We start from the raw sequence: 13965 nt of genomic DNA, 5'->3' as shown, positions 1-13965 counted from the left end.
TGGGTCAAATGTATGATTTGATAGTCTTTTGGACATAGTTCCAACTTGTATACAGATGATTGGAACAGTTCGCAACTCTGTCAGTAGTGCATTATTGTCTCTATTTTTCTATATCCTCACCAGCATATATCATCTTCCTTTTCTGTTGTGTTAGCCAGTCTTATAGATATGCCTCAGAGTTGTTTTAATGTGCATTTCTCTAATTATTACTGAGTTAGGGTTTTTTTTTTAATATGACTATTGATTGTTTTTATTTCTTCTTTTGAAAATTGCCTGTTCATATCCTTTGACCATTATCATTTACGGAATAGCTCTTATTTTTATAAATAATGAGGTCTTTGTCAGAGAAACTTATAAAAAATTTCCACCTAGTTTCCTGTTTTCTTTCTAATTTTGGCTGTGCTGGTTTTGTTTTGTAAATTTTTTTAATTCCATGTAATAAAATATGATCAATTTTACCTCTTTTTCTTTGTATTTTGTTTTGTCATGAAATTTTTCTTTATCCATTGTACTGATGGGTATTTTTTCCATGATCCCTTAATTGCTTATGATATAAGCTTTTATGTCTAAATATTGTACTCATTTTGAACTCATCTTGGTCCTCAATATGAGTTAATGTTCCATGCACAATTTCTGCCAGTCAGCGTCCCAGATTTCCCGTTATTTTTTGCCAGATAGTAAATTCTTGCCCCAAAGTTCAGATCTTTGAATTTATTAAACAATAGGTTATCATGGTCATTTATTTCTGTATATTGCATTTATTTTTATCTATTGTGTATTTACCTGATGAACCACTGATGAACCACTCTGTTTCTTAGTTAGTACCAAATTATTTTGATGATTATTGCTAGACTTCATTTTTTCATTGATTCTCTTAATATGCTTAACCTTTTGTTGTTCAGATAAATTTTGTTTTTATTTTTTCAAGCTCTATAAAAATAGTGTTTTATGATTTTGTTGATTTGACATGGAATAAATATATTAATTTAGGTGAGATTGCCATTTTTAATATATTGATTTGGCCTACTAATGAGAAATTAATATTTCTCCAATTGTTTAGATATGTCTTTGTGTGAAAAGTGTTTTATAATTGTGTTCATATAGTTCCTGGGTCTGTCCTGGCAAGTTGACTCCCAAGTATTTTATACTATCTATAGTTATTTTCAATGAATTTCTCTTTTTATCTCTTCCTGCTGAATTTTGTTGGCAAGATACAGAAATTCTGATGATTTATTGTGTAACTCTGTAAAAGTTGTTAATTATTTCAATTAGTTTTTTAGTTGGTTCCTTAGGATTCTCTAAAGCATTCCATCACCTTTAAAGTGATTTTCTTTGTTTGTTTTTTGCTCTTCCTGGTTTAGGTATTGAAATCATATTTGTAACACAAAAGGAATTTAGTAGGACTCCTTCTTCTTTACTTAACTTTCAAATAATTTAGATAGTATGGAATAAATTAATTTTTAAGTGTTGGATAGACTTCCCTCTGATGTTGGGGATTTTTTTCTTAAGGATCTCACTTTTAGGTTGTTCAGATTATTTAAGCATTTTGTTTGCTTTTCTCTTAATCTTAATAATTAAAACATATTTTAGTAAATATTCATCTGTCTCACTTAGATTGTCAGTTTTGTTGGCATGTAATTGGGCAAAATAGCTCCTAATCATTGCTTTAATTTCATTTGCATTAGTGGAGCATTCTCCTTTTTCATTTTTGATACTGGTAAATTTGATTTTCTTCTTTTTAAAAAAAATCAAATAAGCCAAATGTTCATTTAACTATTTTTTCATAAAATTATTTAGTTTTATTTATTAGTTCTTCATTTTTTAATTTTTAATTTTATAATCTCTCTCTCCTTTGATTTTCACAATTTCCATTTTCCACTTTTGATTTGTTCTTTTTCTAGGCTTTTTTTTAACAATTCATTTATCTTCTCTTCCTTTCTTTTATTGATATAAGTGTTTAGAGACTTACTGATATAAGTGTTTAGAGTAAAATATCCCCTCAGTACCGCTTTGACAGTATTCTACAGATTTTGATATTCTGTCTCAACATGGTTTTCCAAGGGTTAAAATGAGAATGTTTGAATAGATCAGTGGAGTCAAATAAGTGGTTCACAGAACACTCTTGAGATTTGGCTGAACTAGATTAAAATATAATTGGGAAATTATTAACAAAACAAGTAAAAATGCAATAAAATGTAGATAAGGTTAATATGTGATTTTCTAAATCAATAAGAGCTCATAGGGTTCCTTATGAACAGTTTAGTGACCCATATTTCTATTTGAATTTGACACTACTGGTCCTAGGATATCATCAACCATTTCTCTGCCTAAGAGCTCCCCTTGGGAGAACTGAGTCAGAACAGATTCTTTTTAGGGTTGCCTGGGCAGTGACCACCTTCTACCTACCCATGACCAGTGGGTATCAAGATGTGGCTTACCATCTCTGAAAGATTTCTGGCCCTTCTTGTGAAGATATGGCTAAAAAATGGTTAAAAGAGCATGGGGCTAAGGATCAGGAGACCTGGGTCTATCTTCTAAATAGCTATGTGACTCTTTACTTCTCATTTTCTGTTCTCAAGAGGCAGATGCTAATATTTACCCTACCTCCAAGACAGGAATGTTGTTTGGATAAAATGAGATCATAGATGTGAAAGCATTTTGAGAAAAGTTAAACATTTATAACTAGACCAATTAATATTTCACTGAGGAAGTCTAGGAATTCCAGTGGCAAATCATGTGAAAATACTCACATGAATCTTTGTTTCCTTATAGTTTTCCAAGGCACAAACACCCATTGTTTACCAAGTTAACCCACCATCTGGAGTGCCAGGTAAGCAGTATTGTATTAAGGCAGCAATTTAAAAATATGGATTAAAATTGTGCCTCAAACTTCTATTAACTATGTACCCTTGGTTGAGTCATTTGACTTTTCTGTGTCTTACTTTCCTCATTTGTAAAAAAGAGGGGACTGGGCTAAATGATTAATACAATCCCTTCCAGCTCTAAAGCTATATAATTCATATCAATGATATGATATTTATACCTTTTGAATGGATTTTGCTTTTGTTCCTCTACTGATCATTCTTTTTGTTGCTTAAAAAATTGTCCTCTTCTCTGGGTAGCTAGCTGCTAGCCACAACTTTTTGCCTTTAGTCTGATTTAGTTTTTTCCCCTGGATATTTTGCTATATCTTTTCACTGAGCATAGACAAAGGCAATTAAACGGCATTAAGGCAATACAGTCTTCTCTGTAATTCAGCCAAGGAATGAAAACCTTTAAATTTATTATCATTAAAGTCAACAGCAGAAGATGGATGTTGACTATCAGCTATATGTTAGGACTATCACCCCTGAAACATACCATTATTCCTAACTTTCCTATTTCTGTTGAAGACATCCTCTATGGTCTAGTCAAAATGGCATGTCTGTGTGAGGCATTTCATTTCTTGCTTGTGGACATTCACACAATTCATTCTCCACATCATATCTGAAATATTCTCGCTCTTCATTTCTACCTCTTGGAGCCCTTGGCTCCTTTCAGAGTTAACACCTCCTACTTTGGATGTTTCCTTACATCCCCAGTTGTTAGCCAACCACCCTTATCCTTAACAACTACATTTTTCTTGTTTAGTCGATTAGTTATATTTGATTCTTTGTGTTCTCATTTGAAGTTTTCTTAATAAGGATATTAGAATGGTTTGCCATTTCCTTCTCCAACTTATTTTATGGATTAGGAAACTGAAACAGAGTTAAGTGACTTGCCCAGGGTCACACAACTAGGAAGTGTCTGAGGCCAGATTTAAACCCAGGACCCCTCATCTCTAGCTCTGACTCTCAATCCACTGAGCCACCTAGCTGCCTCCTATTCATTATTATGTCTCTATTATATTTACTTATTTGTCATTATACAATATATATTCAACACTGTTATTCAGTCACTTCAGTTGTGTCCAACTCTTTGTGACTCCATTTTGGGGTTTTCTTGGTAAAGATACTGGTTTAGTTTTCCATTTCCTTCTCCTGCTTATTTTACAGATGAGGAGATTAAGGTGAACAGGGTTAAGAGACTTCCCCAGGGTCACAAAGCTAGTGCCTGAGGTCTTTTGAACTCACAAAGATGTCTTCATGATTCTAAGCCTAGCACTCTATCCACTGTGCCACCTCACTGTCCATGCACTCAATAATATATATATATATATATATTTGTTCAATGCTATGAGGAGGATTCAAAAACAAAAAGAAACATCCCTGTCCTCAAGGTATTTTCATTAGAGGGGTAGTGTAGTACAATGGGAAGAAATATGTATTTGGAGTCAGAAGACTTTGATTCAAATTCTGGCTCTGTCACTTTCTGCCTTTTGAAACCAGGGAAGTTTGAATCTGTTTCCTCATCTACAAAATGAGAGGCTTAGTCCTGACTTGGTCCTGTAATCCATGATATTAGGAGAGGCTGAGGATGGTGGATCACTTGAGCTTTAGATGCTAAGCTATAGAATGGCTAAAGCTGATTAGTTCAGTGTCAGGGTTGTGAGCCTTTGTATGGGTTTCCTGGGAGGACTAGTACCATTAATGTGAGGGCTTGCCAAGCCCTTTCTGGGACTGTTTATCTACTTTTAGTGTTTACCTTTCAGCCAGTGTTCATTCACCTGTGGATCTAAGAAGCTGTAGCATGTTCAATTTGGCAGATGGGTTAAAGCAGGTTGAGGATAACTGACAGGCCTCAAGTCTCTGGGTGAGTGAGGAAGATGCCTTTCCAAAACATGTGAAGACTTTCCCTGGCAGATTGGGTGGATGAGAATAATTTATTCCAAAGTCCAAGAAGGTGGCTGAAGCAGGAGTTGTGAGGCAATGTAGAGTTGGTCAGACAATGAAAAAGTCAAGGTCATCCACTGTACCCCTGGCCATCACAGTTGTCCTGACTTGTATCTTACCACTAGACTTTACTGATTCTGGAAGAGAGAATGAGCTTGATAACTTTGCACGACTCTGCCTCGCTTTAATCCAATTCTTGCTTAAATCAAGACATCACTCCAAGAAGCAATTGATCCTCTTTGAAATGAAGGACAAACAACAACAGTGAGCCCCTGGCAGTGGAGGGGGCAACAGAGTCCAAGCAGGGGCAAACTGGTCCAGGGAATATTCTAAACTTCTGTGATGATCTGCAGGCATTGGGCATTGAGCGACTGCTGCCTGGGTGAAGAGGGAGCTCTGGTCTCAAAACAAACAAACAGAAACAAAAAATAAGAGTGTTAGATCAGATGACCTCTGAGTTCCCTTCCAGTTCTAAATGTATTATTCTTTGATCATTCTTTTGAGTGGTAGTGGTGGTGGTAGATATCTTCTGCATACAGAAGAATAAATCCAAACTATGCCTAAAAATTAAAGTAATTTCAGAAAGAAGAGAAGCACTAATAACTAGGGCAGTGATGGGCAAACTACAGCCCCTGGGCCAGATGCAGCCCCCTGAAATGTTCTATCCAGCTGTGAAACATTATTCCTAATCTGACAAATACAATGAGTAGGATACAATACAATGAAACTTCAAAAGAGTTGCCTTAGAAACAGACTGACAGATGAGCATTTCCTTTCCTTTGGCCCCCTCTTTAAAAAGTTTGCCCATTGCGCATTGGATATGGGGAGGGTTGAAGGGGGGGTGAAGGGGAAAGTAAAAACAGGAATCATGTAACCATGGAAAATTTTTCTAAAAAAATAAAATATTTAAATAAAAAAAAGCTTGCCCCTCACTAAACTAGGGGAATCAAGAAATACCTCTAACAGAAGGTAGTGCTTCTGTTGAACCTTGACCAAAGTTAAGGATTCTAAGAGATGAAGACGTAGAGGGGAAATATTCAGGCATAGGGGACAGCCAACACAAAAGCATGGAGTCAGGAGATGGAATGAAATGTATGGAGAGCAATATATAGGACACTTTTGCTGGAACATAGATTATTTGAAAAGTAACAAGTATATAATCAATCCAGAAAGATAGATGGGAATCAAAGTATATAGGATTTAAATTGCTAAGAAAGAAATTTGTATTTTATATTAAAGGCAATAGAGAGGCATTGTAGAATGGAAACTCCTTGAGGGCAAGAATTGTTTGGGGTTTTGTCTTTGTATCATTATTGCCTTGAATAGTAGATGATTGATTGATAGTTTTTTTGACTGCTGTAGTTCAGTTGTTCAGTCACATCTGACTCTGTGACCCTTTTCTGGGGGTTTCTTGGCAAAAATCCTGGAGTGGCTTTCCATTTCCTTCTCCAACTCATTTTATAGAAGAGGAAATTGAGGCAAACAAGATCTGCTCAGGTTTACACAGCTAGTAAGTGTCTGAAGCCAGATTTGGACTCAAAAAGATGAATCTTCCTGTCTTCAGATCTCCACCACTTCACTTCCTGGCTACTTTTTGTTGCATTATAGGATTTTAAGACTAGAAGGGGCCTTTGAGGACCTAATTCAACTCTCTAACTTTGAAGATGGGGAAACTGAGGCCCAGCAGGCTGAATGCTTTCCCAAGGTCACAAAGATAATACATAATAGAATCAGGATTTGAAGACAGATTTTCCATCTCCAGATTCAATGCTTTTTCCATTATACCATACTGCCCTCTTACTAATGAAAAATATAAATGACTTTGGGACTATTTTTTCTTTGGAATTACCCATACATCTTTTCCATTTATTCATGTGCATTATCAATAATTGACTGCTCTTTAAAAGAGACAAAGTTCATATTAGCTTTGTGAAGCATAGATCTCAACTTGTAGGGAGTTAGTTACATGATGCTAATTTAGATGACTGAAGCCTTTCTAAGAGTGAAGGATGTGCCACCTTTGGGGTGTGAGGTACAGTAAGATGACTGCTGATACCCAGATCTGCCAATTGCATTTCTTCCACCCAAGTCTGAACTCTCTTCCTTGCTACCACCCTCCCTTCCACCCTGGGGTTTCCTAAGCCTTCTCTGTAAATGATCAGCTTGTTGGCACTGTCGGAGAGGTCCCCCTGGGTGGGATCCACAAGGCTGCATTTTAGCAATTTCTTTCCAGACAATTACACTCATCTCATTTGGGAAGCTTGCCCAGAGTTAGCAGCTAGGGAGGTGTGTGTGTGTGTGTGTGTGTGTGTGTGTGTGTGTGTGTGTGTGTGTGTGTGGTTGGGAAANTGTGTGTGTGTGTGTGTGTGTGTGTGTGTGTGTGTGTGTGTGTGTGTATGGTTGGGAAATGGGAGCAGCCCAGAGGAACTTTTATGAGCATTTGTACTTCAATGTGTGGTTAACAGTTCTCCACTGTGACAATTAATTGCCCTATGGCATCTCAGTCTAACTTAGCCATTAATCAGCCACTGATGGTTGAAAGCAAAGAAGATACCAGAAGCTCTAAATCATAGTTTTGCCTGCCCACCGAAACTTGGCATTGAATCAAAAACAAAGAAACAATATGATATGTCTTCTCTCTGCCCTCCTTTCTCCAATTTTAAGCTCATTAGGTAATGCAGTAGAGAGAGTACCAGGCTGGAGTCAGGAGGACTCATCTTCCTGAGTTCAAATCTGGCTTCAGATGCTTCATAGTTATGTGACCTTGGGCAAGTCACTTAATCTTGTTTGCTTCAGTTTCCTCAGCTGTAAAATGAGCTGGAGAAGGAAATGGAAAACTACCATAGTCGTTTGCCAAGAAAACCTCAAATGGGGTCACAAAGGGTTGGACATGAATGAAAACTACTAAACAACAACAGCATATGATCGAGAAGCCTGCAAGGCAGCATGGTATAGTAGATAGAGAGCTGGACTCAGAGCCAGGAAGATCTGGGTTTAAGTGCTACCTAGACATTTACTAACTCCTGATCCCAGGCAAGTCTCTTAATCTCTTTTAACCTCTGTTAAAAAAAAGAGAGAATTCCACCTGAAGAATTCTAAAGTCTCTTCCAATCTAAATCTGTGCTTGCAGAGAAAGGAGAAGTTTCATTTAAGAGAGACAAATAGAAGTTGGAAGAAAGATGGATAATCGGTATATTAAACATCTAGAAAAGGATGGAGTTAAGTGCACATGTGAAAGGCTGGGAGGAGGAACACCTGACATTGAGAGGGCTGGGAAGAAGGAGGTGGTGCAAAAAGGGGCAAAGAACAGGTGAAGAGGAGGGAAGTTGAGAAATTTCAAGCTGGATGATATCAAAGCTCATAGACTTAAGCATTTATGTACTCAGTTTGAAATCAAGGTTAAAGAAGAATAAAACGTTGATGTAGTCAGATAATCAGAGTAAAGGGACAATCCCAAGGGCTGAGCTGGAATCAAAGCCAGAGATACTCTAAGAGTTCTCCTACTCCCCTGCTCTCTCACTGACCATAGCTTTTTTTAAAAGGTAATTTAATTCATTTTCCATGTGAGAGAGATGAAGTAGATATGTGTATATTAATAATAATAATAACTAATGTTTCTAAGCATTTACTATGTGCCAGACACTGTGCTAAATTACAAATGTTATGTCATTTGATCCTCATAATAAATAACCCTGCAAGGTACGTACTCTTATTATTTCTATTTTTGAGTAGGAGAAATTGAGGCCAACAACTATTTAAGTAATTTGTCTATAATTATACAAATGATGTGTCTGAGATGGGATTTGAAACAAGATCTTCCTGATGCCAGGCTCAGTGTTCTATCCATTGTGTCACTGAGCATATTGTTGTTATTCAGTCATTTTCAGTCACCCCTAACTCTTTGCATTTAGGTTTTTCTTGGCAAATTCTGAATGGTTTGCCATTTCCTTCTCCACTTCATTTCAGAGATAAGGAATCTGAGGCAAACAGGGTTAAATGACTTGCCTTGGGTCACACAGCTAGTAAGTGTCTATGGTCAGTTTTAACTCAGAAAGATGATTTTTCCTCATTTGGGGCCTGGCATTCTATCTACTGTGCCACGTAGCTGCCTCCACCTAACATATTACCAAAGAGAAAAATGAAAAGACATAATGGGGATATTCTAGTGTAAGGACCACAAACAAGGCTTAAGTTCTGTACAAATGGAATCTTCCAGAAATCTGGGTGAATTGCACTGAGTTTTAACTCTGGAGTTGCTAGGAATTATTTACCAGAGGGGTTCAGGCTGCCCAGTACTTTTTTTTAAAAAATCTATAGCCAACCACATCCTTTGGCATTCCAGAATGACCTTCCGTATCTATGCCATCATGAGACCCATGCAGATTTATTTGATTTTAGTAAGGTAGAAGTCTAGGACATTTGATGAAAGCAAGGGAAATGGAAAGTAGAACTTGGGAATTGAGAAGCTAAGGAGAGTTGAAATAGTTTGGAACAAACCTCATGGAAATGCAAAAGAAAGGCAGTAGGAAAGAAGCAATAGAATTTTAAAGCTACATTGTAGTAAAGTGAGATAGCATGATGGAATCAGAATAATGGAGGCAGCAGAATGAAATCAGTTGACAGGTGACTCTCTAGGAACACTTGGATGTTTTGGAGCAGGAATGGGGAAGTCCATTGTTGGAATTTGGAATTGGTAATGTGACTGCGGTAGAAAGACTAGATCACAAAAGATTTTAGGAGTTTCTGATGAGGTCATAGTTAGAATAACTAATTAACCTGAGCCCAGATTTGGTGGAAAAATAAGTGAAGCCAGAATTGTATTGGTGGTCTGGTAGACTAGATAGAAGTCCCAAGAATAGTGATTTTGAGGAGGGCAAGCAGAATGAATAACAGGAATGAGAAAGTGAGAGAGGTGGAAAGATGGTGATATGGCTCAGAATTCTGGATGTTGGAGGTAGGAAAGTTCTAAGCAAGGAGAAGTTGGTTATCTACTTATAGGTGAGGGAGTAGTGAATATGGTAACTGGAAACAAGAAGGTCCAGAAACTGTGAGGGAAAGGTGTTTGAATGGTTATAAACATTGATACTAACATCCTGAAGAATGCTGCCAGAGATAAGGTAGAGCAAATTATGAGTCTGGAATAGAACTATTTATTTTAACGTATTTATTAAAATTTCTATTTTCAGCTCCACATTATCTTCCTCCCTTTCCCCAACCCATTGAGAAGATAAGAAATATGATACTCATTGTACATATGAAATTATTAAAATAACACTTCTACACATTAGCCAAGTTGGAAAAAAAGAAAAATAAAGAGAAAAAAATGTTTCAATCTGCACTCAGAATTCATCAGGTCTTTCTCTGTTGGTGAATGGTATTTTTCATCATAAGTCCTTTGGAAATGTCATTGTTCACTATATTACCAGAGTAGCAAAAATGTTTTACAGTTGATCATCCTTACAATAACTGTTTAATGTTCTCCTGATTCTGCTTACTTCACTTTGTATTAACTCATACAAATATTCCTAGGTTTTTCTGAAATCATGAGGATGGAATTATCAAAGGAGGTAGAGGTTGTATCTAGTAGGTTAGTAGATGGTTGTTAACAAGGGTGGGGAGTTAAGTGGTAGAAACCAAAAAGAATAAAAGATGGGCAGATGCTTTAAAAAATGTTCTAAATCCTTCCTGATTAGAGAAATGCACGACCTCACACCCAGCAGAGTGGCCAGTATGAAAGTAAAGGAAAATAATAAATGTTGGAGGGGATGTGACAAAATTGGGACACTAATGCATTGCTGGTAGAGTTGTGAATTGATCCAACTATTCAGGAAGGCAATTTAGAATTATGCCCCAACGGGCTTTAAAAGAAAGTATACCCTTTGATCCAGCAATAGCACTACTAGGTTTGTATCCCAAAGAGAATTTAAAAAAGGGGAAAGGATCTGTTTGTACAAAAATATTTATAGCTGTGCTTTTTGTGATAACAAAAAATTGGAAAATAGGGGTATGTTCCTCAATTGGGGAATAGCTGAACAAATTGTGATAAAAGATGGTAATGGAATACTATTATGCTATAAGGAATGATGAATTGATGGATTTCTATAAGAACAGAAATGACCTACAAGACCTGAAACAGAGTGAAATAAGTAGAATCAGGAGAACATTGTACACAGTAACTGAAGCATTGTAGGATGATCAAATGTAATTGACTTTGCTTCTAATAGCAAATCCAGGACAATTCTATGAGACTTATGAGAAAGAATGCTATCCACATCTAGAAAAAGAAATATGGGAGTAGAAATCCAGAGAAAAACATGTGATTTATCTCTTGTTTATTTGGATATATGATTTGGGCTTTTGGTTTTAAAATTACTTATGAAAATTAATAATATGAAAATGGATTTTGATTGATAATATATGTATAACCCAGTAGAATTGCTTGTCAACTTTGAGAGAGAGGAGGAAAGAGGGGAGAGACACAACAAGAATCATGTAACCATGGGGGAAAAACCCAACCACATTTTGTTTGTTTGTACATTTAAACACCCAGTTAACTCCCGCCCTCTTTCCCCTCCATTAGAGAAGACATCATTTGACAAAAATATGCATGTATATACAAAACTAGCTCATGTATTTCTATTCATTAGTTCTTTCTCTGGAGGTGGACATTCACAAGTCATTCTTCAAACAATATTTCTGTTGCTGTATATAACGTCCTCTTGTTTCTGCTCATTTTACTTCATAATTTCATGAAGACCTTTTCCGTGTTTTTCTAAAACTAACCTATACATGATTGTGATGGATTACTGCTATATAGTAAGAAATGATGAGCAGGGCCACTGCTTAAAGTCTAACCTTTTAGCTTAACAATTGTTTTCCTTTTTTCCCCCCTACAACTAGGAAACTTAATACAAGTCCATGGCTGGATTATTACTGGAAGGACTGAAACCTTTGATAATGATGTTGAGTACATTGATAGGTAGGTGTGTATGTGTGTGTGTGTGTGTGTGTGTGTGTGTGTGTGTGTGTGTGTGTTTCTGTTTTCAACTGGGGACACATATGCTTTCTGCAACCAGCTTCTCTGACAGCAATAAATTGAAAGCAGTTGGCACAGAATTGCTATTTTCTTCTTTGCAGTTTATGGTCCCTAGTGAGTTGGGCTTCAGCAAACTTTGTTAATGTAATTGCAACTGGTCGATTAAGCGGGTCCATTTATTTACTGGCAACTAGTCACTCTGGGCTCAGTGTGAATTGCACTGTAATTGTATCTGTTGATTTTTTTCCCCCTTAGTCCCTTTATTTCCCTCCACCCCCATTCCCAAGCTGAAGCGAACTCTTTAAAATAATGAATAAATCTGAAATTTGGCCATAAATTTGTTTCTTCTTGTTGTTAATTTGCACATTTAGAAATATTGTTATAGTGATTCAAAGGAAGGACAGGGAGGGAGAAGGCTGAATGAGAATAGGAACTGGAAGCCCTCCAGTTGTTTATATATTTTCTGGAAATCATTAAAATGTCAAAATTAGTAGTCCCTCAGTATTTACAACTGTTTGAGGTATAGGCCCTCACCTGACTGTGAAAAACCATGAATAACTCTAAGACCCACAACAAACCGTTATCTTTAATAATTTTGATCATGTTTACTTAATAGACAAAACAACATATTGCATCCACAAAAAATTGCAATTTCTATGAGAGAAATTAGTTTCTTGAATATTACACATACCCTTCAAGGCCACCCAGTATCTGATATAGCTTCAGCCTCTGTTTTACAGATTTTCTTCTACAAAAAGCAAAAAAATCAAAAATCACTACCAGGAAAATTATGTGACTGAGAAGTGACTAGTGAAAATAATATGACTGGATGATAGAGAGACAAAGAGATGCTCCCAAAGAGATGGTGTAGCTTGTAGTTCTTTAGTACACTGAAACTTTGAACAAAATGTAATCATTTATGATAAAATGTATCTATATAAATATGGATAATAGATATATCATATGTTTATATGGATAAATTAAAATTTTCTATATAAATATATATATTTGTGGTATTAAATGATAAAATAGATTAATAATATACAGTAAATATATACTTATGAATTAGTAAATTAAAAAAAAGTTTTCATTATATACATGTTATCTATGATTTTCTGCAGTGCTCCTCAAATCTCCAAAAGTTCCTTTTAATTATAGATGGCCAACTTGTGAAAAAACAAAATCTTGAATGTGATCTTTTCAAATGTTGAGATACAAATGTACTTTCTTCATTCAAGTCTTGTGTAAAGTAAAAGTGCCCTCAAACATAGGAACAATACTTTACACTGACACTAAGATACACTGAGTAGTCAAGAATTCATTGTCCACTCAAGCTGCCAGTTGGTGCTCTGAGGTCAAGCTGTTCCATCTCATTTCCATTATGGAGACAGAACTTATCATCTCTGCTATATCTGGACAAGTCACGAGATCATATCTCAAGTCCTTAGCTACCAACTTGATTAAACTGCACACGTGTGGACAGGAGCTGTACCCATGTCTTCCAGTTTCTACCCCTTTTCAAAGCTTCCCCAAGCTCCTCTCTAATAAAGGAACATGGATATTTCTTATGATAATTCATAATTTATCAGGTGGCTCTATCCCACATTCCTAAAGAATGTAAAACTTTTTTCCCTCACTTTGGATGATCTTAAAAGGGTTATTACTTTATGCATGGATTAGAATTCATCTTCTGAAGTAAATAAAAAGAGTAAGAGATACTGGGTTAATATCTACAGTGATTTGAATAAGCCTCAGATGACTGCAAACTACCTCCTTCACTTAATCTTTTGGACCTGTCTTTTCACAGATGTAACCAATGCCTATATTGTTCTGTTCACACAAATAAGCAAACAAACATACATTTTGGTCTCTAAGGTAAAGGGCTCAGAGTGGACTATTTCTTTGCTCAACACATCTGTTGACTACCATCTGGCTGCTTCCAGAACCTGTTAGTGCCTTCTGGGCTCTTGAGGTTCCTTTTTTTTCCTCCCCTATCCTGATGTTGCTGCTATAGGTAGGAGTCATTATAGGTAGAAAATCCTGTAAGTTTGGAATCCCTAAAGCTTGAGACACCAAGAGAGAGAGAGAGAGAGAGAGAGAGAGAGAGAGAGAGAGAGA

General features: G+C 36.3%; 1 protein-coding gene across 1 annotated transcript in view; it reads left to right on the top strand.

Moving 5' to 3' along the window:
- The first annotated feature begins 2427 nt into the window (after positions 1-2427).
- The window catches only part of PKHD1 (PKHD1 ciliary IPT domain containing fibrocystin/polyductin), a 685806-nt gene continuing 674268 nt past the window's right edge, over positions 2428-13965 (top strand). Inside the window, exons 1-3 of the mRNA XM_044675345.1 lie at positions 2428-2466; positions 2773-2830; positions 11712-11790. Of these exons, the coding sequence (XP_044531280.1) occupies positions 2428-2466; positions 2773-2830; positions 11712-11790 (176 nt within the window). The remainder of the gene's footprint in view (positions 2467-2772; positions 2831-11711; positions 11791-13965) is intronic.

The sequence above is a fragment of the Gracilinanus agilis genome, chromosome 4 (genome assembly GCF_016433145.1).
Source record: "Gracilinanus agilis isolate LMUSP501 chromosome 4, AgileGrace, whole genome shotgun sequence".
Taxonomy (NCBI): Eukaryota; Metazoa; Chordata; class Mammalia; order Didelphimorphia; family Didelphidae; genus Gracilinanus; species Gracilinanus agilis.
This window is presented reverse-complemented; position numbering and strand designations above follow the sequence as displayed.